Source organism: Microcaecilia unicolor, chromosome 3 (genome assembly GCF_901765095.1).
Source record: "Microcaecilia unicolor chromosome 3, aMicUni1.1, whole genome shotgun sequence".
Classification (NCBI taxonomy): Eukaryota; Metazoa; Chordata; class Amphibia; order Gymnophiona; family Siphonopidae; genus Microcaecilia; species Microcaecilia unicolor.
This window is the reverse complement of record NC_044033.1, coordinates 243,586,479-243,612,757: the sequence shown is the minus strand read 5'-3', so window position 1 is coordinate 243,612,757 and position 26,279 is coordinate 243,586,479. Positions and strand designations below refer to the sequence as shown.

General features: G+C 46.0%; 1 protein-coding gene across 1 annotated transcript in view; it reads left to right on the top strand.

The window, feature by feature from the left end:
* Positions 1 to 26,279, top strand: part of LOC115464537 (zinc finger protein 845-like) — a 924,208-nt gene that overhangs the window by 865,839 nt on the left and 32,090 nt on the right. The window contains exons 7-9 of the mRNA XM_030194903.1: positions 3,811 to 3,918; positions 5,271 to 5,378; positions 6,566 to 8,634. Coding sequence (XP_030050763.1) covers positions 3,811 to 3,918; positions 5,271 to 5,378; positions 6,566 to 8,634 — 2,285 coding nt within the window. The remainder of the gene's footprint in view (positions 1 to 3,810; positions 3,919 to 5,270; positions 5,379 to 6,565; positions 8,635 to 26,279) is intronic.

The following is a 26,279-nucleotide window of genomic DNA, read 5'->3' as shown; positions in this document are numbered from 1 at the left end:
TTTTAAAAAGGGTTCTAGGGGTGATCTGGGAAATTACAGACTGGTAAGCTTGATGTTAGTGCTAGGTAAAATAGTATAAACTATTATAAAGAATAAATTTACAGAACTCATAAATAAACATGGTTTAATGGGACTGAGACAGCATGGTTTCAGACCAGGGAAGTCTTGCCTCACCAATTTCTTTGAAGGTATGAATAAACTTGTGGATAAAGGTGAGCCGGTTGATGTAGTATATCTAGATTTTCAGAAAGCTTTTGACAAAGTTCCTCATCAAAATCTCCTGAGAAAATTAAAGAATCATGGAATAGGAAGTAATGTTATATTCTGGATTAGAAAATTGGCTATTGGACAGAAAACAGAGGGTAGGCTTAAATGGCCATTTCTCTCAATGCAGGAGGGTGAATAGTGGAGTGCCACAGAGATCTGTACTGAGACCAGTGCTGTTTAATTTAACATATTTATAAATGATCTGGAAATCGGAACAATGAGTGAGATGATTACATTTGCAGATGGTATAAAACTAGGAATTATTAAGAAAGGGGTGGTAAAGAAGCCAAGACTATTCTAATACCTTTGTATTTATTTATTTATTTATTTATTTATTTTTATTTGTTGCATTTGTATCCCACATTTTCCCACCTATTTTCAGGCTCAATGTGGCTTACAATACATCATGAATGATGGAAATATATTAGAAAATATATTAGAAAATAGACATTTAGTGTAACAGAAGAATCTTGGGTAACATGATAATGAAGAAAAGCATGATAGTAGTATAACAAGTAGATATTATAAAATAATTCTGAATAAATGTGGAGGAGTGGTGTATGTTCACATTTGTTGATCTGTGTGGTATGCCTTATTAAAGAGATGGGTCTTTAGTAGTTTGTGGAAGTTGGTTAGTTCGTATATCGTTTTTAAATTGCTCCATGGTTTGACCTCACCTATGAGTATGGCATTCAGTTCTGTTCATAGATACAAATTATCAGAAACCAAGGCAATGTTTGTCCATATAAATCAAAACAAAAAATGAAAAATAAAAAAATTAAAATTATTTAAATAAAAACAATGTGTGCTCAGTTTTTTTTGGTGTATATACAAAGACTCAAGGAATTGAGATGTAAATCAACACCTTTTAAGCATCATTGCACGCCCTGCCTCCTCCTGAATAATTTTCTTAAGAAAATAAAAGAGTAAAAAGTAACCGCTACTTAGCTTGAGCAGTATGGAGTGCTGTCCATCTGCTTGACGTGCATATATAAGTCGTAGTGGATTCCTGGTCAGTGTAATACTTTTTCAGTGCAAAATCAGTGAATATCTCAGTTCAAATATCAAACGAAAATCAATGTCCAAAGTTCCCTACATGGGCCATGTTTCGCCTGCATAGCAGCGTCTTCAGGGGAACTAAAAGTACAGCAACCCAGGGAGAAACACACTCCAATCCAGTCTGAATTCAGTTCTGTTCGCCAGATCTTAAAAAAGACATAGTGGAATTAGAAAAGGTTAAAAAAAAAAGAGAAAAATGATAAAGGGGATTGAATTCCTAGGGCAGTTCAGCTAGGAAAAGAGATGGCTATGTGGAGATATGATTGAAGTCTACAAACTCACTAGTGGTGTAGAACAAGTAGAAATGAATCAATTTTTTACTCTTTCAAAAAGTACAAAGACTAAGGGATACTCAATGAAGTTGCATGGAAATACTTTAAAAACAAATAGGAGGAAATGTTTTTACACTCAACAAATAGTTAAGCTCTGGAATTCTTTGCCGGAGGATGTAGTAACAGCGGTTAGAGTTTCTGGGTTTAAAAAAGGTTTGGACAAGTTCCTGGAGGAAAAATCCATAGTCTGCTATTGAGACAGGCATGGGGAAGCCACTGCTTGCCCTGGGATTGGTAGCATGGACAGGGCCGGTCTTACGACCGCATAGGACCTCGCGCTCAAGGGGGCCCCGCGCAGTGCGCCCCCGACCGCCCAAGTTCCAGTCCCCCTCCCTTTGAATTTTAAAAGTTACCTCGTCGGGTTACAGGCAGCGGCAGGAGTGAAAAGTGTGCGAGCTGCTCGGCGCTTCAGGAGCCTTCATTTCCCTCTCTCAGCTCTGGTCTCGTCCTCGTGGAAACAGGAAATGAGGGCGGGACCAGAGCTGAGAGAGGGAAATGAAGGCTCCTGAAGCGCCGAGCAGCTCGCACGCTTTTCACTCCTGCTGCTGCTGCCTGTAACCCGACGAGGTAACTTTTAAAATTCAGAGGTAGGGGGAGGGAGGCCTTGGAGGGAGGGAGGCCTCGGAAGGTGGGGAGCCTTGGAACTGGCAGGGAGGGAGGGAGGCCTTGGAGCTGGGAGGGTGGCCATGGAGCTGGCAGGGAGGGAGGGAGGCCTTGGAGCTGGCAGGGGGGGAGGACTTGGAGCTGGGAGGGAGGGAGGAGCCCTGGAGCTCGGAGGGGGGCCGGGCCCTGGAGCTGGGAGGGAGGGGGCCCTGGAGCTCGGAGGGAGGGGGGGATGGTCGGCCCTGGAGCTAGGGTGGGGGTGGAGCTTGGGAGGAGCTAGGGTGAGGGCGGAACTGGGGTGGGGCCCCATCAAATTGGTCTGCACAGGGCCCTGCACTTGCTAAGACCGCCCCGAGCATGGAATGTAGCTACTATTTGGGTTTCTGCCAGGTACTTGTGACCTGGATTGGCCACTGATGAAAACTAGAAACAGGAAACTGGGCTAGGTGGACCATTGCACTGACCCAGTATGGCTATTCTTATGTACTTTTGGGCCCTCCCTAGTCCCACCCAAAACACGCCCCTTTGCTATTTAGACAAACCGCAGATTTGGACGTTTTTAGTAGATGGATGCCTCAAAATGCCTAAAAAAAAAAAACCATCCATCTGTTTTGCAAATGAGCACTTTTACTAAAGCTTTGTGTGTGTTAAGTGTTGCTGGTCCTATTGTTTACCTAGGGACGATGTGGCACCTAACACACGCTAATGTTCGTTATCACATGCAAAGCTTTAGTAAAAGGGCCCCATAGTGATTTAGCAGATTTCCAGTTGTTGGTGTATGGCAGATTCTGATTTCTGATCTACAACAACTAGATGAAGAATAACCTGAGACAACAGGAAAAAATAAATAAAACGCCTGATGACACAAATATCCATTACTAGTAAAACAGGCCCGTTTCTGAACGAAATTAAACGGGCGCTAGCAAGGTTGTCCTCTAATGGCAATTATGTTTTAAAGGGAACTGTTAGGAGTGAGTATGTGTGAGAGACAAAGAGTGTGTGTCAGAGAGAGAGAGAGTGTGATTGAGAGAGAGACCGAATGTGTGTGTCTGTCTGTGTGAGTTTGGTTCTTATTAAATGATTTGAAAAGCCTGCTTCTGCACAGTTGCTCCTCCAACATTCCAAGTGATATCAGGAGATGGTTACGATCCCAGTGAGCCACATTGGAATGATGGAGGAGCAAATTATTATATTAGATGTTTATGCAGTAGCAGTATCCTCCACAGAGCTGTTTGTAGCTCTTGAGGAAAGGAGTTCTCTACCATAGTATTAAAATGATCATGGAATTGCTAGAATATATTTCTGATAATGATCAGTACAGCAGCACCCCAGAGCTGTTTGTAGCTCTTGAGGAGAGGGGCTGCCTACCATAGTATTTAAATGATTGTGGATGTGCTAGAATATATTTCTGATGATGATCAGTACAGCAGCACCCATCTTAGCTCTGTTCTGATGGCATTGCCTATGAAAACAGCATAATTCTGAGCACTTACACAGGCTCTTTGGTAACTTGTTTTAAATATATTGTATTATGTTTTTTCTATAATAGGCTTCTACAATGTCAAGCCTGATGTTTTAATCCGATTTGAGCAAGAGGGATTTGGGACTGAACCTCAGGGATCGGAGGAAAGAGGAAATCTGACCACCACAGGCACATGTGAGGAATTCCATGAAGCGTATGATGTAGCTTGAATTAAAGCTAGTAGTGAGGCGATACAGACTTTTCTTACATGAAAATGATTCATTTGGACCAGGCACAATGAGAATGAGGTTTCTAATCACGGCCCCTGCTTCTGAGCTTTGCTTTGTGGATAATGTGTTTCATTGTTCTACTTCCTTTCTTTCTCATTTTCTCCTTTCATTATCTGACCTGCCTTTTTTTTTTTTTTTTTTTGCCTTTCGTTTCTTTTCTTTCTCTTATTCTTACCCATTAGTTTCCCTGTGGCTGTCTCTCTTCCCGTTCTTTATCAGTTTTAATAATCTTTTTTTTTTTTTTTTAATATCTCTCACTATTTATAACCTATCTCAGTGCCACTCCATGATGCTGAACCTTCGTCCCACCCAGCAAGTTGTGGGTTTTATTCTCTTTGCGCCACACAGCGCTGCTAGATGGAGAGAGGCAGGCAGGATGGTTGTACTGGAAGATGCTGGAGGAAAGGAGGAAAGATCACCTCCACTGGGATCAGCAGGAAGGATGGTCAAATTTACAGCAGTAGCAGATGGGAGTGAGGCAGAATAGCTCAACATGACATTGGCAGGATGGATGGATGAAGAAGGGAAAAGCAAAGTGAACCCTCCCCTTCAATGTAAGCAAGGGATAGAAGCAGTTAGACCCCCAGAGGAAGCTGCAGGAAGGGAAAGGAAAGGTGATCACTAGTATCCATATTTGGAGAGAGGAAGTTTGAATTTGTCTTAAGGGAGGTAACTGAGGTGGAGCAATATGGGAATGTGGGCCGGTGGTGATGGGAGCAAACGGAGAGGGACCATCTGGGCAAGGGGAGAAAAGGTTGGGGCAATCGATGGTAAAAAAGAAAAAAAAGAGTATAAGTAACAAAATAGAGCAGGGAGGCAGGAGTCGCATGACCTGCTCCTTCGGCGTGCACCTGCAGTGCAAGCACCTTGCACCGAGTGAGATGAAATCAGCACAGGAGGGTGACGTCACCTTGTACCAATTACAGTGAGAGTACAGGAAAATCAGGCAAAGTGCAATAGTAAAACCTGTAATGACAGAGAGACAGACAGTATAAGGAGAACAATATTGGACATTAATAGCAATAACAACAACAGGAAGACTTGCATTGATGGCCCCAACTTGGAGAGAGGTGAGATTGTATAATAAAGGGATTATTATGTCACAGTTATAGTACCTGTCTGTGTTGAAGGTCATGGTTTCTTTTCAGAACTACAGAGGGTCCTTCCACCAGGATACTTATATTTTCAAAGCTCATAAAATTCTCATCAGTTTTAGCCAAAAGTTGCTTTTCTTTAATTTTTCTACTCCTTTTACAGGCAGCCAAAGTTACACTGCTGAGCCCACAGTAGAGATTCAGAAAATGGAAGAGGATCCTGTCAGCAACCAGCTGGAATGTAGAGAGGAAGATACTGATACCAGAAGCAGTGAGCCAAGAATTCCTTTATAATAAAATCCTTCCTTTGTTGCGTGGAGAATTTCTGCATTTTTCACTAGAGGCCAACCACATTTTGGTTTCAGTTTCTGCTTTTTTGGCCTAGTGGTTAGTGCAGTGGACTTTGATCCTAGGGAACTGAGTTTGATTCCCACTGCAGCTCCTTGTGACTCTGGGCAAGTCACTTAACTATTGCCCTTGGTACAAAATAAGTACCTGAATATATGTAAACCGCTTTGAATGTAGTTGCAAAAACCTCAGAAAGGCGGTATATCAAGTCCCCTTTCCCTTTTACGCCAAAACCAGCCTGAAATATGTGGTTGACCTAGTTTCAGGAGAAAATGCCAGTGCTGTGTAGCCTCCACTCCCTCCCTGCTCCCCCCAACCAGAACGACCCACTTTCCAGACCCAGCCATCAGTGGCAGCTCCCCTCTCAGTTGTTGGTGGCTAGCGGGAACAGGAGTGGTGCCCACACCTGCCCCTGCATCAAAATGGCTGCCAGGACTTCGAGCAGCAGTCATTTAGAGATTGGAGTTGGCAAGGGCAGGAGCAAAGCTGGTCCCAGCAGCCATTTTTACACAGCAACTGATGAGGACTGCTCCTAGCCTTCTGCCCCCTCTTGCCAACAACGATGCAGAAGGCCTGGGAGAGGGGCTGTGGCTGACAGCTAGTTCCGGGAGGGGGGGCTTTTCCTGGTTGGGAAGGGAGAGGAGCAAAGCTATTTTCATTTTTAGCTTCAGTATCGGCCAACACAGAGTAGCCAGTTTTGGCCACAGATTCAGTTTCAGTCAGGCTGTAATTTTCACATGAATGTTGAATATTACTAGTGATTTTCAGTTACATTTTTTTCTCTTAGTAATTAGAATTCAGTTTTCTTAAGCCACCAGGTGTGAGGTTTGGGTCTCCAGCAGGGTGTTCAGAGTTTTTAGACAGTGAATATAATCAGAGTTAAGGGAATCACTGCTGAGAATAGAGTGAGGATGAGATGTCAAGAGCCAGCAGATGAGATCAGGGTTGTCTGTTTCTGTCTGTTCATGTGTCAATGCCCACTTGCACCTGTCTACAAGAAACACCTTTTCCTGTTATGTGACATGAGCCTTAGCCAAGCAAATGGCATGTATATATGCTTTACTCAGTGGCTGTATAATTTATATACATGCTCTCATTTTTATCCTATAGATGATGGGTTTGGGAACAAGAGAATGAGAGAGTATGATGAGCAGCAGAGGGAGAAATGGAAAAACAAAGACAGCCCAGATCCTTCAGTTGATTTTCTGGAAGGTGCTAGTAGAGTAATACCTCCTAGCATTAAAGAAAGTGTCCCAAAAGGAGAGAGACACAATGTATGTATTGAACAAGAAAGGAATTCCAGCCACTGTGCAAATCTCAAGCAAAATCAAAGAATCAGTGGAAAGGCACTTCTTCAGAGCACTGTATTCGAGGAAAGGTTCATTGGGAAGTCAGACCTGACAGGGCAAAAACAAATTCACAGAGAAGACAAGTCATTTCATTGTACTGAATTTGGAAAATATTTTACTTCTTCTGTATATGATAGTCAGATATCTGAACTGAAAAGATATGAATTAGTCAACACAAGACAGAAACAAGTACATAAAATGAACCTCAGGGGCGCGAAGCTATTGACAGATTCGGTATGTGATAAAAGTTTCAATAAAAAGAACCTAAGAATACATGAAAGAATCCATACTGGAGAAAAAGAGCTTAAATGTTCTGAATGTGATAAAGGTTTTCATTCCAAATCAAATCTACGAAAACATAAAAGAATCCACACTGGAGAAAAACCTTTTAAATGTTCTGAATGTGATAAAAGATTCACGCGAAAAGATAACCTCAGAATTCATGAAAGACTCCACACTGGAGAGAAATCTTTTAAATGTTCTGAATGTGACAAAAGATTCACTCGAGAAAATTACCTCAGAATACATGAAAGAATCCATATTAGAGGAAAACAATATAAATGTCTTGAATGTGATAAAAGCTTCCATCAGCAATATAAACTCATAATTCATGAAAGAAACCACACTGGAGAAAAGCCCTTTAAATGTTCTGAATGTGATAAAAGCTTCACTGAAAAAAGTAACCTCAGAATTCACGAAAGACTCCACACTGGAGAGAAACCTTTTAAATGTACTGAATGTGACAAAAGATTCACTCGAAAAAATAATCTTAGAATACATGAAAACATCCACACTGGAGGAAAATTACATTCATATCCTGAATGTGATAAAAGTTTCCATCAAGGATATAGACTCCTAATTCATGAAAAAATTGACGCTGCAGAAAAACGTTTTAAATGGCCTGAATGTGATAAGAGCTTCACTCAAAAAAGTGATCTCGGTATTTCTCAAACAATCCACGTAGAAGAAAAGCCTTTTAAATGTTCTGAATGTGATAAAGCCTTCACTCAAAAACATAGCCTCAAAATTCATGAAAGACTCCACACTGGAGAGAAACCTTTTAAATGTTGTAAATGTGATAAAAGATTCACTCAAAGAAATAAGCTCACAATTCATGAAAGACTCCACACTGGAGAGAAACCATTTAAATGTCCTGAGTGTGATAAACGGTTCAATTTCAAATCGGATCTGAGAAACCATGAAAGAATCCACACTGGAGAAAAACTTTTTAAATGTTCTGAATGTGATAAAAGGTTCAACCGAAAAGAAACACTGAGAAACCATGAAAGAATCCACACTGGAGAGAAACCATTTAAATGTTCTGAATGTGATAAAAGGTTCAACCGAAAAGAAACACTGAGAAACCATGAAAGAATCCACACTGGAGAGAAACCATTTAAATGTTCTGAATGTGATAAAATCTTCACTCAAAAATATGACCTCAGAATACATGAAAGAGTACACAGTGGAGAAAAACCTTTTAAATGTTCTGAATGTGATAAAAGCTTCACTCGAAAATATAACCTCAGAATACATGAAAGAATCCACACTGGAGGGAAACTATATAAATGTCCTGAATGTGATAAAAGTTTCACTCGAGCATATGACCTCAGAATGCATGAAAGAGTCCACACTGGAGAAAACCCTTTTAAATGTCCTGAATGTGATAAAAGTTTCACTCGAAGGTATGACTTCAGAATGCATGAAAGAAGCCACACTGGAGAGAAACCTTTTCAATGTTCTAAATGTAATAAAAGCTTCAGTCGTAAAGATAACCTCAGAATTCATGAAGGAATCCACATTAAGAATAAACAAATGACAGGTTCACTAGTACAGTGAGAAATACAACCATTCATGGAACAAAACTGGACACAAAAAAGGTTTAAATTTGCCTTTCCTTAAGTATAGGTTGAGCAATTGATAATTACAGCCCAGGACAGTGTATTAGAAACAAGATGATTCATAGCAAGCATAGAAAAAACTAGTTAAGATTTCTGTAGATTCTACAAGAAAGAGTTTTTGAAAGAGTTCCTCATCTTATAGCTGGGTTCAAAGGTCTGATGGCTGAATGTTTCTATACAGAAAGGTGTAATAAAGTGGCATGCATCATTCATTAAAAACTTTATAAATATTACAACATTGCTGGAAAATGAAGAGGTTATCAGCACCTGGCTCATCCCCATTCCAACTGATAAAAAGCTGGACGCAAAGAAACTGGACATAGTTCTAAAAGAGAAAAACAGCAGAATAGCATTAATCAATCAGTCCAAAGGGATTGCTCTGAATTGCGTAGAGAAATGCAATCTGAGAAGAAGATAATGTGGCAGAAAGATATAGAATTATATTTTTATGCCACAGGCTTCATTAAATGGAATTTTCAAGCACACCCCTATACTTGTTACAGTTAGGGCTGCAAGTTAATTGCAGTTAGCTCTGTAATTAATTAAGGACTATCATGCAAGATTTGTGGTTGGAGGTCGTGAGACTGGTTTTGCAGGAACAAGTAAAGCCAGTTGTTTTTAAATAAGGGGAGCAGTGACAGAGATAGCAGATGTGAGAATGGTCATATACACACAATTAGTTAAAGGTATATAAACAATGGTTTGTTACTTCAGAAACAGGCACTTTGCTAGCACGGAGTAGTGCTTTGCTTCTGGGCTGGTAGATCGTGACATCATCAGTGAGGGGACTCATATGGAGCGATGGGACATTCAAGCAGTGTCTTTGCAACAGAGGTCTTCTAGTGAGTTCTAATGTTTGTGTGTGTGTGTGTGTTGCACTTCAGCTTGTTCCTGCCTTGTCTCTAGCCTTGTTTCCAACAGTGGCCAAGCCTTGTCTCAGCCTGTTCCTGTCTTGTCTCCAGCCTTGCCTCAGATTTTTCTTTTTTTTTAGTAGCTATACTGAGTCAGTCCAATGGTCCATCTAGCCCAGTATCCTGTTTCCAGCAGTGGCCAAGCCAGATCACAAGTACCTGGCAGAAACCCAAATCGTGGCAATGCTCCATGCCACAATTCCCAGGGCAACCAGTTGCCTCCCCATGCCTGTCTCAATAGCAGACTATGGACATTTCCTCCAGGAATTTGTCCAAACCTTTTTTAAACCCAGATACGTTAACCACTGTTACCACATCCTCCGGCAAAGAGTTCCACAGCTTAACTATTCGTTGAGTGAAAAAATATTTCCTCCTGTTTGTTATAAAAGTGTTTCCATGTAACCTCCTTGAGTGTCCTCTACTCTTTGTACTTTTGAGTACTAACCCCCAAGGTGGACCCTAGCATCAGGTAACTATGATAAATTATTTTCTACCTCAGGTTTTCTGTGTGCGCCAAAATCATAATTACTGCCAGGCGTGTGCACTAGCCGGGCAGTAATGCTGATTTGGTGCACAGTGAACGCGCATAGGTCCTTTAATCAGTCACATGAATAGATGCTGTACATCATGGATCCGACACGGTCCGTATTTTGGCATTTAATGCTTGCATTAGGGGTATGCATACAAATAAAAATTTCATATGATTATAAAAACATGTGAACATATGTGCTCATTACTGGCCATTGAATGAGACCAGATTTTTTAAAATGTTTATATATATATATGTGTGTGTGTAAACCAAATTAAATAACAGATAAACTTTATGCATTGATAGAATAAGAAGTGAGAAAATGTGAGGAAGATTGTATAAATGTGAAAATATGATCAATGTGTTGATAGAATGTGATAACGTGTGCAAGACAAGGAGTCTACTGTGCTTGAAAGTGACTGAAATAGAAAATATGCCGGGCTTCAATATGGCTTACCATAAGGGGTTTTTTAATGAAGGTGCGTTCCATATCATCATGCTGTTCAATCCATAGACTGGTGGGTTGTGTCCATCTACCAGCAGGTGGAGATAGAGAGCAATCCTTTTGCCTCCCTATATGTGGTCATGTGCTGCCAGAAACTCCTCCTGTATGTTCTCTATCTCAGCAGGTGGTGGTCACACACACACAGCAGCAGCTCTGGCTAGGTCTCCAAGCCTAATCTTTAGGTTTTGTTGAGTACCTGGGGTTGAGGGCTCTTCTTTGAGCAAGTGAAAACCTGGTGGTGCCAGGTCCCTCCTTTTCTCCCCCCTCCCGCTGGCTCTGTTTATTGCAGCTGCTCACTGTGACACCGGTTCGTTACAGCTCGGAGCGAGAAGCAGGTAATTTTACCTTTTTATAGCGGGCAGGGGGTTCCCCGTTCAGTCTCCACGTGGCTTATGACGTCAGAGGGCGAGGGCACGAAGATTCGCTCCCCGGACCGCGTGTGTGCGTCTAGCGGGGATGCGGAGGTTTCAAAGCCTGAATCGCCTTTGTTGAGCATCAGTATGGAGTCCGGTCAGTGTCCCGGTTCTTCCCGCCATAAGCGCCCATCCCCCGCTGCTCGCCCACTCCATGTTGGCCGGCCACTCTGCTCGGACGGCTTCTTCTTGGGCTGCCCTCGAGCTGGGAGACGTTAATACTATGGTCGCCCTTGATTCAGGCGACGGTAAGAAAGCGGCCAAAGTTAAGCGCCGTTCTTCCCGCGCGGCTCCTCGGAGTTTCGCGCCGGACGCCATTTTGGATGCACAGCACGTTTCTCCCCCGCTCTTGCGAGCGCCGGTTGAGGGTGCGGCTAGGGCCGTGGCCCAAGCTGCAGAAGTGCACAGTTCGGGGGGAATCTCCCCTGAGTTCATTTTGCTGCTGCATCAGGCTTTTCTTATGCAAAACGCTGCCCCTGCCCCCTGTCTGATAAAGGGGTTGAGGCCTCCGGAAGCAAACGCCCTCGGGTGGATTTCCAGGCCCTAGAGGACTCTGTCTTCTCTGATGTAGATGAGGGCAGCGTATCTGAGTTCTCCCAACGGTCCTTTGGGGATTCCTTGGAGGAGACGGATTCCCGCTCGGATGGAGCGGATGACCCCTCTGCAGTGCGGATCTTTCGCTCAGAGGATTTACCCAACCTGTTAGTGAAGATTTCCTCTCCGGAGGACGTCTCTCCCTCAGCCTCTGTTGGCTCCGCCATTATGCTGGGGACGAAGCGCCCGCCTAGAACCTTCCACGTGCATGAGGCCATGCGCACCTTGATTTCGGCTTAATGGGATGTCCCAGAAGCGAGCCTCAAAGTGGCTAGGGCTAGGTCCCGCCTCTATCCTCTGCCTGAAGGTGAACGGAAGGCCTTTGGCCTACCGTGGATTCTTTAATCACTGCGGTGACTAAGAAAACGGCGTTGCTGGTGGAAGGTGGCACGGCCCTAAAGGACCCCCAAGACAGAAGATTGGAGGCGGCCTTAAGGTCGTCCTTCGAGGCGGCTGCTTTAAGTTTGCAGGCCTCAGTTTGCGGCTCCTATGTGGCCAGGGCGTGCCTGACGATTGTGCAGCGGGCTTCCCCCTCGGATCCTTCCTTGAGGGCTGATTGGCCGGCCCTGGAATCGGGCTTGGCTTATTTGGCAGACTTACTGTATGATGTCTTGAGAGCCTCAGCTAAAGGTGTGGCTCAGACAGTCTCTGCACGGCGGTGGCTTTGGCTGAAGCATTGGTCTGCTGACCACACCTCTAAGTCTCGCCTGGCTAAGTTGCCTTTTAAAGGCAAGCTGCTCTTTGGGGTCGAACTGGACAAAATTGTGACCGATCTCGGCACGTCTAAGGGCAAGAGGTTACCAGAGGTCAGGGCTCGGGCCAGTGGTGCTTGCCCCGGTTCCTCCAAAGGACGGTTTCAGGAAGCCCGTCGGTATTGCCCGGGCAAGTCGGGCTCCTCTGCCCCCTCTTCTTTCAAGAGGAACTTCTCCCCCAAGCAGCATTCCTTTCGCAGAGACCGCCGTCCCGGAGGTGCGTCCTCCGGTCCTCCTCCAGGGTCTCGTACCCAATGACGGGGCCCTGGTCCATGGCCCAGTGCAGATTGGAGGACGCCTGTCCTCGTTTCTGGGCGTGTGGACCAGGGTAACTTCAGACGCTTGGGTGCTGGAAGTCATCAGAGACGGCTACAAGCTAGAGTTCTGCCGACCCTTAAGAGACGGGTTTGTGCACTCTCCCTGCAAGTCTCCGGTCAAAGCTGTGGCAGTGCAGCAGACCTTGGACAATCTGATCCGCCTGGGTGCGGTCGTTCCGTTGCCAGAAGATCAGCTTGGCAAGGGGCGTTACTCCATTTACTTTGTGGTACCAAAGAAAGGAGGTTCGGTACGGCCTATCCTCGACCTCAAAGGGGTCAATCGGGCCTTGAAAGTTCGGCACTTCCGAATGGAGACTCTCCGCTCTGTTGTAGCGGCAGTGAAGGCAGGGGAGTTCCTGGCATCCTTGGACATCAAGGAAGCTTACTTGCATATTCCAATCTGGCCTCCTCATCAACGCTTTCTGCGTTTTGCAGTCCTGGGCCGACACTTCCAGTTCAGAGCCCTCCCATTCGGGTTGGCTACTGCTCCGCAGACCTTCTCCAAAGTAATGGTGGTCATCGCGGCCTTCCTACGAAAGGAAGGAGTACAAGTCCATCCTTATCTGGACGACTGGTTGATCCGAGCCCCCTCTTACGCAGAGTGCGGAAGAGTTGTAGACCGGGTGATTGCTCTTTTGAGCTCCCTGGGGTGGATCATCAACTGGGAGAAAAGCCAGCTGCGCCTAACTCAGTCCCTGGAATATCTGGGAGTTCGTTTCGACACCCAAGTGGGCAGAGTGTTCCTGCCGGACAATCGGATTGTCAAGCTTCAGGCTCAGGTGGACCAGTTCCTAGTAGCCTCTCCTCTTCGGGCTTGGGACTATGTGCAGCTGTTGGGCTCTATGACAGCCACAATGGAAGTAGTGCCCTGGGCCAGGGCTCATATGAGACCACTACAACTCTCTCTGCTGCAGGGCTGGACTCCAGTGTCGGAGGATTACGCTGTGCGCCTTCCCTTGGACCTAGCGGTGCGCAAGGCGCTGAGCTGGTGGCTGAGGACAGACAAGTTGTCCGCAGGGATGCCTCTTTTGACCTCGGAGTGGGTTGTCGTCACGACGGATGCCTCTTTGATGGGCTGGGGAGCCCACTGCTTGGGAAGGACAGCGCAGGGGCTCTGGTCTCCTGCAGAGGCAAAGTGGTCTATCAATCTCCTGAAACTCAGAGCCATTCGGTTGGCGCTTTTGGAGTTTCTCCCGGTACTGGCGTTGAAGCCAGTACGGGTCCTGTCGGACAATGCCACGGCTGTGGCCTATGTCAATCGCCAGGGAGGTACCAAGAGTGCCCCTATAGCCAAGGAGGCCATGAATCTATGCCAGTGGGCGGAAGCGAACCTGGAACAGCTGTCAGCGGCCCACATTGCGGGAGTCATGAATGTCAAGGCGGACTTTCTCAGTCGCCATACCTTGGATCCCGGAGAGTGGCAGTTATCGGCTCAGGCGTTCTTGGACATCACGAAGCGTTGGGTCAGCCGAGCCTAGATCTGATGGCGTCATCGGCCAATTACCAAGTGCCGTGCTTTTTCAGCAGAGGACGGGACCCTCGATCTCTGGGACTAGATGCTCTTCTCCAACAGTGGCCGGCACAGGAGCTTCTCTATGTGTTCCCGCCCTGGCCCATGTTGGGCAGGGTACTAGACCGGGTGGCAAAGCATCCGGGCTGGGTAATCCTGGTGGGTCCGGACTGGCCCAGACGTCCCTGGTATGCGGACTTGATCAGGCTCTCAGTGGACGGCCCTCTGTGGCTGACAGCGGAGCAGGGCCTGTTGCATCAGGGTCCCGTGGTGATGGAGGATCCTTCCCCCTTTGGTCTTATGGCCTGGCTATTGGTCGGCAGCGTCTGAGGAAGAAGGACTTCTCAGACAAGGTCATCGCCACTATGCTTAGAGCGAGGAAGCGCTCTACTTCTACTGCTTACGCCAGGGTTTGGCGTATCTTTGCATCATGGTGTGAGGCAGGCTCTCTTTCTCCCTTCACTGCTCCAATTTATTCAGTGTTGGCGTTCCTGCAAGAAGGTCTGGAGAAAGGCCTGTCGCTCAGTTCCCTTAAAGTCCAGGTAGTGGCTCTGGCTTGCTTCAGGGGCCGCCTGAAGGGTGCTTCCCTGGCTTCGCAGCCAGATGTGGTGCGCTTTCTCAAGGGAGTTAATCACCTGCGCCCTCCGCTGCACTCAGTGGTACCTGCTTGGAATCTCAATCTGGTGCTAAGAGCCTTGCAAAAGCCGCCTTTTGAACCCTTGTCGAGGGCATCTCTGAAAGATCTGACGTTGAAAGCAGTCTTTTTGGTGGCTATCACTTCAGCCAGAAGAGTTTCCGAGCTCCAGGCGCTATCTTGTCGAGAGCCCTTTCTGCAGTTCACTGAGGCAGGAGTGTCTATTCGCACAGTGCCTTCCTTCCTGCCCAAGATTGTTTCTCGCTTCCATGTGCATCAGCAGCTCTGTCTCCCATCCTTTCATAGGGAGGACTGTCCAGAGGAGTACTCTGCTCTCAAATATCTAGATGTGAGACGAGTCATCATCAGATACTTGGAAGTGACCAATGATTTCCGGAAGTCGGATCATCTGTTTGTCCTGTTTGCAGGTCCTCGTAAGGGTCTGCAGGCTGCTAAGCCTACAGTGGCAAGATGGGTCAAGGAAGCCATTGCAGCGGCTTATGTGGCCGTGGGGAAGGTGCCGCCTATCCGGCTGAAGGCTCACTCCACTAGAGCTCAGGTGGCCTCGATGGCAGAGGCCGGGTCCGTATCCTTGGAAGAGATTTGTAAGGCGGCAACTTGGGCATCGGCTCATACCTTCTCCAGGCATTACCGCTTGACTGTGGCTGCTCGGGCGGAGGCCCGGTTTGGAGCTTCAGTGTTGCGGTCAGGGATTTCTATGTCCCGCTCTGGGTGAGTACTGCTTCGGTACATCCCACCAGTCTATGGATTGATCAGCATGATGATATGGAAGGTAAAATTATGTATCATACCTGATAATTTTCTTTCCATTAATCATAGCTGATCAATCCATAGCCCCTCCCAGATATCTGTACTGTTTTTATTCTGGTTGCATTTCAGTTTCAAGTTTAGTCTTCAGTTCCTGTTCAGGAGGACTTCGTGTTCAAGTTTTTTCAATTGGATTCTTCAGGAGTTGAGACGATTTTGTGTTACAGTGAGCTGCTGCATTCCTCTCCCCTCCGTTTTTCGGGGCTGGATTGAGACCTAAATTCTGCCGGCGCTCCCTCCCGCTTTGTGCGGCTGTAGGGCAGCCTTGTACCCCTCCCGCTTCGGCGGTGTTAGGGTCAGTCAGCTCCTCCCGCGGTTGCGGTTGCAGGATAAGCCAGATCCCCCTGCATCGGCGGGGTGGTGTCCCTCCCCCGCTCCGCGGGGATGAGCTGGACGGATTCCCCTCCCCCACTTGTGTGGGGATGAGCTGGGTTAATTCCCCTCCCCCGTTTCGGCGGTGGTGAGCTGGGCAGAGTGTCCCTTTGTGGGTGTAATTCTCTAAGTGCTGAGTCCTGCGGATGGAGCTTTGATATCGACATACTGAGGAGTTTCCGGCAGCACATGACCACATATAGGGAGGCAAAAGCTTTGCTCTCTATCTCCACCTGCTGGTAGATGGACACAATCCACCAGTCTATGGATTGATCAGCTATGATTAATGGAAAGAAAATTATCAGGTATGATACATAATTTTACCCTGAAAAATGTGCTGCGCTGGCGTAGGTGCGTGTTTTGGGCACCTATAAAAAAGGACTTTTTATTTTTGCCAAAAATAGACGTGTGGCAAAATAAAAATTTGCGCGCATTCATTTTGGGTCTGAGAGCTTACCGCCACCCATTGACTTAGCAGTAAAGTCTCATGGGGTAACTGTGCAGTAATCATCTACGCGTGTAGATTGATGTTTACCGCCTCGTTTCCACCACGCGGCAGGAAATAAAAAAAATTTTACGGTGCGTATATCGGACACGCGCAAAAAGTAAAATTACTGCTCGGCCACATGGTAGCCAGGTGCTAACTCCAAATTGACGGCTGTTGGGTACATGCAGGCGCCTATGCAGCTTAGTAAAAGGGCCTCAAATATTCCAAAAAATGAGGCAACCCAGCATCGAGCTTATAGTGCTGGTGATAAAAACTGACAAAATTGAAGTAAACAAAGCTGAATAATGTCCATAATTTGCCAAAAAATATTTATATACATATATTGTGTAAAATGACAAAATTGTTCATTGACTTTGAGGCTTATTTTCGAAAGTGAAGGACGTCCATTTATCGACATAAATCAGAAGATGGACGTACTTCTCCCAGAAACGTCCAAATCGGTATAATCGAAACCTGATTTTGGACATCTCCAACTGCAGTCCGTCACAAGGACGTCCAAATTTCAAGGGGGCGTGTCAGAGGTGTATCGAAGGAGGGACTTGGGCGTACCTAACACTTGGACGTCTTTGACCCATAATCAAAAAAATCAAGGACATCCCTGACGAACACTTGGACGTTTTCACCTGGGTGTGTGTTTTTTATGAATAAGGCACAAAAAGGTGCCCAAAATGACCAGATGACCACTGGAGGGAATCGGGGATGACCTCCTGTTACTCCCCCAGTGGTCACTAATACCCTCCCACCTTCAAAAAACATCTTTTCAAAATATTTCATGCCAGCCTCAGATGTCATACTCAGGTCCATGGCAGGTCCCTGGATCAGTTTTATAAATTTTTTATTTATAACCATTTAAATTTTTTACAAGTGATAAAACAACTTGCTGGAAATACAGAGAAAGTAATAAATAGGAATTATTTCAGTCAGGTAATTCTATTCTCTTCCTTAGACCACTAAATAGGGAGAGTGAAACAAGACAAGGAGATCAATTAAACAGTAAACAGAAAAAAAGTGGTATTAACCTGATTATCCCCAGATATTACTCTTCTAATTCATTATTCCACATTGATCATCTGGTTGGCTTCTTCAAGGCCAATACGGTGTATAGTCAAATCATTTCATTGAAAACATACTTATTCTCCAATATTAGTTAGAAATAATACATCTGATTACATTCTTTCTCTTTTAAAAACCAGAAGTTATTTAACAATACATATACTTAAGTCTCTAATTCAAATCCCACTGATTAAAGTAATCCCAGTTTTCACAGGCTTCACTCCTTTTAAAGTAATAATTGAGAAAATATTTCTGAGGAAAACTTTAGGAGTCATACCCGGAACTCTGGGGAAAACAGTTTTAGTGGGTGCAGTGCACTTCAGACAGGCAGACTCAGCCCCCCCCCCCCCACCCCCGTTACATTTGTGGAGGAAACAGAGAGCTCTCCAAAACCCACCACAAACCCACTGTACCCATATATAAGTGCCCCCCTTCACCCATAAGGGCTATGGTAGTGGTGTACAGCTGTGGGTGGGGGGGGGGGGGGTTGGGGGGGCTTAGCACACAAGGTAAGGGAGCTATGTTCCTGGAAGCAATTTCTGAAGTCCACTGCAGTGCCCCCTAGTGTGCCCAGTTGGTGTCCTGGCATGTCAGGGGGACCAATGCACTACAAATGCTGGCTCCTCCCACGACCAAATGGTTTGCATTTGGCTGTTTTTGACATGAACGTCTTTGGTTTCGAAAATCACCAAAAGTCAGAAACGTCCATGTCTAGGGACGTCCAAATTTAAGGATTTGGACGTCTCTGATGGTGTTTTCAAAATGAAAGCTGGACGTCCATCTTGTTTTGAAACTACGGGTTTCCCTACCAAAAATAAAGAATGACAAGATGGATAAAGCAACTCACTCAACTCGCACCTCCTTGCAACATGTTCTGCCAAGTTCAATTGTTTTAAGCAGTGCTGGCACCCTTCGGTTAGAGCAAGCTGATTCAGCCAATCGCAGAGGCCTTACTTCAGCCTGTCCCGCCCCCTGAAGGAAGGCCCCTGGGATTGGCTGAAGGAAGGCCCCCAGGATTGGCTGAAGCAGCCTGTTCCATCTGTGCCAGCATTGCTTTAAAAAAAATTTGCAGCAAAAAGAAGGTGCGGGAGAGAGGACAAAGAGCAACAGTATAGCCAGAGAGGTGCTGTATGGGGGGGAGGGAGGGCTGTGGAGACCAGAGACAGAAGATACACAGCACAAGCCACAGTGGGGGAAGAGGCCAACGATGCCAAGAGGACACCCGAGTCACCCTAGCCACATTTTGGGAGCCAGTTGTTAGAGGACCTATTTTAACAACCTGCTCCCAGAATTCTTAAAAAAATTAATGAATGGCTCACGCGAGCTGGTGTAAGCTGACTCAAGCACACCACTGACTAGGGGGTATGCAATGAAGCTATAAAGTAGTAAATTTAACACGAATCGGAGAAAATATTTCTTCACTCAACTTGTAATTAAATCTGGAGTTCTTTGCCAAAGAATATGATAAAAGCAGTTAGCTTAGCAGGGTTTTAAAAAGGGTTGGATAGCTTCCTAAAAGCAGGGCCGATCTTAGGGCGAGGCGACCACATAGGGCCTCGCGCTCAAGGGGCACTGCGTGGCGCGCCTGAAGTCGCCCCGCCCCGACCGCCCAAGCTCCAGTCCCCCCGCCCTCTGAATTTTAAGTTACCTCGTTGACGTCGGAGCGGCCGGCAGGTAGCAGCAGCCATGAAAAGCGTGTGAGCTGCTGGGTGGCGCTTCGGGAGCCTTCCTTTCCCTTCCCTCGTTCAGCTCTGGTCCCGCCCTCATTTTGAGTGTGTGAGAGTGAATGTGCGAGTGTGTGTGTGTGTGTGTGACAGAGAGAGAGACTGGGTGCGAGTGTGTGTGTAAGAATGAGAGTATGTGCCAGGGTCCACCCTCCCTCCCAGTTCCAGGGTCATCATCCCCCCCCCCCAGTCTGTCTCCCAGTTGCAGGAGGGTCCCCCCTCCCTTTTTCCCAGTTGCCCTCCCTTTTTCCCAGTTGCAGGGTCCCTCCTCCTTCCCGCCCTCCCTTTCTTCCTGTTTCCCTGTTGCAAGGTCCTCCCTGTTTCCCTCCCTCCCCCTCCCTCCCAGTTGCAGGGTCTGTCTGTCTCCCCCCTCCTTTTGTCTTTGACGTTTTAAGGCACTATCAACAATTTTAAAACGACAATGTGCAGCAGCAGCTTCTAGGTTTGCTTGTTTTTGAGTGTATGCCAATGAGGGCTGCGTAGGGGAGTGGAAACAGATATTAACCAATGGGCTTCCTTGCTTACTGTAGACTTGCTGTGCTCTCTTCCACTCCTGTCTATGAAACATCCTACAGCATCTCATAGGTTTGCTTGCTTTGTTGTGAGTGAACAGGGATGACGGATGCACTGGAGTCAGACCCACTGGTCTTTCCCTCCCCCCTCTTCCGAGTGGACCCCGACCCCCGCTCTGATCCCTCACCCACCTCCTCCACATTGGACAGTCGGCGCAGCCTCTCGCTTGCCGTCTCGCCGCCCTCCCTCTTCGTCCTCTCCGACTAGGCGGAAGATAAGACGCGCAGCAGAGTTCTGAACGGATTGAAGGGGGGATAGATAGCTAAGTGGGAGGCCAGTGAGGAGTAGGTTGCAGTAGTCAAGGCGAGAGGTAATGAGAGAGTGGATGAGAGTACGGGTGGTGTGCTCCGAGAGAAAAGGGCAAATTTTGCTGATGTTATAGAAAAAGAAGCGACAGGTCTTGGCTGTCTGCTGGATATGCGCAGAGAAGGAGAGGGAGGAGTTGAAGATGACTCTGAGGTTGCGGGCAGATGAGACGGGGAGGATGAGGGTGTTATCAATTGAAATAGAGAGTGGAGGAAGAGGAAAAGTGGGTTTGGGTGGAAAGACAATGAGTTTGGTCTTGGCCATGTTCAGTTTCAGGTGGCGGTTCGACATCCAGGCAGCAATGTCGGATAAGCAGACCGATACTTTGGCCTGGGTTTCCGCAGTGATGTCAGGTGTGGAGAGATAAAGCTGGGTGTTGTCAGCATAAAGATGATATTGGAAACCATGAGATGAGATCAGCGAGCCCAGGGAAGAGGTGTAGATTGAGAAAAGAAGGGGTCCAAGGACAGATCCCTGAGGAACACCAACAGAGAGTGGGATGGGGGTAGAGGAAGATCCATGAGAATGTACTCTGAAGGTACGGTGGGAGAGATAAGAGGAGAACCAGGAGAGGACAGAGCCCTGGAATCCAAATGAGGATAGTGCGGCAAGGAGTAGATTATGATTGACAGTGTCAAAAGCGGCGGATAGGTCGAGGAGGATGAGGATGGAGTAGTAACCTTTGGATTTTGCAAGGAACAGGTCATTACAGACTTTAGTGAGTGCCATTTCTGTCGAGTATAGAGAGCAAAAACCGGATTGAAGTGGATCGAGGATGGCATGAGAGGAGAGAAAATCAAAGCAGCGGCTGTGAACGACGTGTTCAAGTATCTTGAAGAGGAAGGGTAGGAGGGAGATGGGGCGGTAGTTGGAAGGACAGGTAGGGTCTAGTGATGGTTTTTTGAGGAGTGGTGTGACTACAGCATGCTTGAAGGTGTCAGGGACAGTTGCAGTGGAGAGAGAGAGGTTGAGGATATGACAGATGGGGGGGTGACCGTAGGAGAGATGGTGTTTAGTGGGGATGGGATCAGAGGAACAGGTGGTGCATTTCGAGGAGGAAAGAAGGTGGGTGGTTTCCTCCTCGGTGATATCAGGAAAAGATGAGAAGGAGGCCTGGGTTGGTTGGTTGAGGGAGTAGGTTAAAGGGTGAAGAGGAGGAGATGGCTTGGTAGTGAATTCGAGGTTGATCTTCTGCACCTTGTCGCGGAAGTAGTCAGCCAGTGATTGAGGAGAGAGTGAGGGGGGGGGTGGGAGCAGAGGGCACTTTGAGAGGGAGTTAAGGGTGGCGAAGAGACGATGAGGGTTGGAGCAGAGAGAATTAGTCAATTGGGTGTAATAGTCCTGTTTGGCAAGGAATAGGGAGGACTGGAAGGAGGATAGCATGAATTTGTAATGAAGTCGGTATGGGTGCGAGATTTCCTCCAGAGGCGTTCAGCAGATCGGGCGCAGGAGCGAAGGTATTAGATGCAAGGTGTCAGCCAGGGCTGGGGATTAGTACGCCTTGTGGGATGGGAGATGGATGGTGCAAGAGTGTCCAAAGCAGAGGAGAGAGTGGCGTTGTAAGCAGAGACAGCCTTGTCGACAGACTCGGAGGACATGATGGAAGGGAGGAGATTAGAGATACTAGAGGATAAGGTGGGAGGGTCGACAGCCTGGAGATTCCTGAAAGTAGTGGTTAGTGTTGGGCGGGACTGAGGGGGAGGGTGATGAAGTGTGAAGGTGATCAGGTGATGATCGGAGAGAGGAAGAGCTGAGGCGCAGAATTTGGAGGGTGAGCAGGTAGAGGAGAGTTTTTGAATCCATATTCTGGAGGGTTACTATTAACAAAAATGTTGACTGGATTAACTACATATTCTACAATCAACAGCATTTCATTAACTACACTAGAGATGCTGTACAGGGCATTGCTGAACAACTGGATGCTACCAGCCACATGGCCTGGGAGAACCGGATGGTTCTCGATATCATGTTGGCAGAGAAAGGGGGCGTGTGTACTATGTTAGGTGGCCATTGCTGCACAAACATTCCCAACAACACTGCCCCTGATGGCACTATCACCAACGCTTTACAGGGACTTACTACTTTGGCTGAGGAACTTGCTGAAAATTCTGGTGTTGATACATCCTGGACAGGATGGATGGATAATGTTTTTGGTAAATGGAAAAACTTTATTATTTCAGGAATTACCACTTTGATCATTGTGATAGCTGTGCTTGTGCTCATTGGCTGTTGCATTATAGCATGTGTCAGAGGTTTAGTACAATGTTTGATTGAAACTGCTTTGACCAAGAGAGATCCTTTAGGGTTTGCTATGACCCTGTATGAACCATTAGAACCTACTGATGCTGCCAATACCATTTATACTCAGATGCATCTTAATCCTCTTGATTGCCCCTGCTGCTGATGTGGAAACTTCTGTCTGATTTGCTTTCATTTCTTTGGGGCATTGCCATCTCTCCTCCGAGTTATAGCAACTTCTTCACACCCTTACTCCCTTAACCTCACCTACAGTGGGGGAAATAAGTATTTGATCCCTTGCTGATTTTGTAAGTTTGCCCACTGACAAAGACATGAGCAGCCCATAATTGAAGGGTAGGTTATTGGTAACAGTGAGAGATAGCACATCACAAATTAAATCCGGAAAATCACATTGTGGAAAGTATATGAATTTATTTGCATTCTGCAGAGGGAAATAAGTATTTAATCCCTCTGGCAAACAAGACCTAATACTTGGTGGCAAAACCCTTGTTGGCAAGCACAGCGGTCAGACGTCTTCTGTAGTTGATGATGAGGTTTGCACACATGTCAGGAGGAATTTTGGTCCACTCCTCTTTGCAGATCATCTCTAAATCATTAAGAGTTCTGGGCTGTCGCTTGGCAACTCGCAGCTTCAGCTCCCTCCATAAGTTTTCAATGGGATTAAGGTCTGGTGACTGGCTAGGCCACTCCATGACCCTAATGTGCTTCTTCCTGAGCCACTCCTTTGTTGCCTTGGCTGTATGTTTTGGGTCATTGTCGTGCTGGAAGACCCAGCCACTACCCATTTTTAAGGCCCTGGCGGAGGGAAGGAGGTTGTCACTCAGAATTGTACGGTACATGGCCCCATCCATTCTCCCATTGATGCGGTGAAGTAGTCCTGTGCCCTTAGCAGAGAAACACCCCCAAAACATAACATTTCCACCTCCATGCTTGACAGTGGGGACGGTGTTCTTTGGGTCATAGGCAGCATTTCTCTTCCTCCAAACACGGCGAGTTGAGTTCATGCCAAAGAGCTCAATTTTTGTCTCATCTGACCACAGCACCTTCTCCCAATCACTCTCGGCATCATCCAGGTGTTCACTGGCAAACTTCAGATGGGCCGTCACATGTGCCTTCCGGAGCAGGGGGACCTTGCGGGCACTGCAGGATTGCAATCCGTTATGTCGTAATGTGTTACCAATGGTTTTCGTGGTGACAGTGGTCCCAGCTGCCTTGAGATCATTGACAAGTTCCCCCCTTGTAGTTGTAGGCTGATTTCTAACCTTCCTCATGATCAAGGATACCCCACGAGGTGAGATTTTGCGTGGAGCCCCAGATATTTGTCGATTGACAGTCATTTTGTACTTCTTCCATTTTCTTACTATGGCACCAACAGTTGTCTCCTTCTCGCCCAGCGTCTTACTGATGGTTTTGTAGCCCATTCCAGCCTTGTGCAGGTGTATGATCTTGTCCCTGACATCCTTAGACAGCTCCTTGCTCTTGGCCATTTTGTAGAGGTTAGAGTCTGACTGATTCACTGAGTCTGTGGACAGGTGTCTTTCATACAGGTGACCATTGCCGACAGCTGTCTGTCATGCAGGTAACGAGTTGATTTGGAGCATCTACCTGGTCTGTAGGGGCCAGATCTCTTACTGGTTGGTGGGGGATCAAATACTTATTTCCCTCTGCAGAATGCAAATAAATTCATATACTTTCCACAATGTGATTTTCCGGATTTAATTTGTGATGTGCTATCTCTCACTGTTACCAATAACCTACCCTTCAATTATGGGCTGCTCATGTCTTTGTCAGTGGGCAAACTTACAAAATCAGCAAGGGATCAAATACTTATTTCCCCCACTGTATTATTCCCTCATAAAATGCATTTGTAGAATCCCTGGGGATGTTCCATTTGTTTCATGTTCTGATGGAGCAGTGTGTGATGTGTGTATGGAGGTGTGTGTATAGATATGTTGGGATATGTGTATTTGTCTGACAAAGCTTGGAGAGAAGAGGCAGCAGTGGCCTGCCACTTGATTAGATTATATCATAGAGTTTTTCTGGTATAGATATTTCTCTTCATAGCCTCCATAGGTGCAAATCTTCTGGTTTCTATTTAGAGGGGCAACATATTGTACAATACAGTTAACCAGTGTGCACCTGATATGTCAGGACCTTATGCAGAAGTCACAGTTCTTAGAAGAAATATGAGAGGTAAATCCTCTCTCTGGTCTTCTGAGAAGCCTCTGCTTTAAGGTTCACATTTTATGTTACAGCACAGAGCAACATTTTCTTTCACTGAAGCCAGGTTCTAAATTTCAGGTGCCCATGGTATCTAGTTCCTGTGATTTTTACACCACTGATTCCATAATGTGCTTGTGTGCTATTTAACTCGTGACATGAGGATGTCATGTATCTCCTTGATGACCTTCTTGTACAGCTCCTTGTGCCATTCACCCAGAATGTCCCAGTCCACTTGCGAGAAATAAGCAGCGACATCCTTGAATGTGACCAATGCCTAGAACAGCAAACAGGACACCCTATGTCAGAGTTTCATTATTTTTCATTTAATTTAATTTTATTAAATTTACACCCACCTATCAACATACTTCTAGATGATTTACAATAAACATACATAACAGTATCACCTCATTATTAGCTTTAATCGAAGCTTCATCAGATGTTTCAGGCAGTTCCTCGCATGTACTTGTTGTGGTCAGATTTCCTCTTTCCTCACATCCTGGAGGCTCAGTCCTGAATCCCTCTTGCTAAAACTGGATTAAAATGTCAGGCTTGACATTGTGGAAGCCTATTATAGGACAAAGATATTTACAAAGTTACTTCAGAGCGTGATCAGTTCAACACAGACTGTTCTTCACCTGGTTCCTATAGACCAGACACCACCAACTGGAAATCAGCTAAATCATTATGATTCTATGGAGGTCTGTAGTCCCCAGTAAGTTCAGGTTGCCCTATTTGGGTTTCTACCAGGTACTTATGACCTGGCTTGGCCACTGCTGGAAGCAGGATACTGGGCTAGATGGGCCATTAGTATGACCCTGTATGGCTATTCTTATGGTTTAATGCAATGAGTGGCATTGCATGCAAGTTCAGGCAAATCAGTCAATTAATATAATGCAATACTGTAAGTTGCATTATGTACTGTGATTTGATCTACTTCAGTAGCAATACAAAAACATCCACGGCTAAGTCAAAGTGTACCATGTTCATTAAACTGTTCCTCCCTCAACAACGGAGAAGCCCCTTCACAACTATCAACCCTTTCAACAATACAGATTTCTCAACACCATTACATTTAGGATACCCACCTCCATCAGGTGCCTCCTGTGTCTCTGGGAAAAGCCTATTTCATCAAAGTAGGGGAACAAACAGTGAGAGGAAGAGAAAGGATAATGCCTTTATCTCACTAGCAATGAATTCCTAAATGATCCCGACTGATCACAGTAAAGATAAGCAGGAGGAATTTTATACTTACTCATTGCAGGGAGAGTCTGTTCAGATAGTTCTGATTCAGAATGATCCACTGAGGGGAGATCTTCCTCTTGTTTAACACTCACTGAGAAAACAGGTGTGCCAATCGGAAGGCCTGTTATGACAAAACACGTCTAGAAGGATTCGGCAAGAACCTGATAATATTATATTAGGAAATAGATTTTAAGTCTTTGAAGGGTCCTTTTAATAAGGTGCATTAACCGATATCGCATATCAATTTTATATCTATGAACTTCTTAGCATTTAGCAAACACTAATCATTAGCGTGCATTAAATTCATTAGAGTACCTTCGT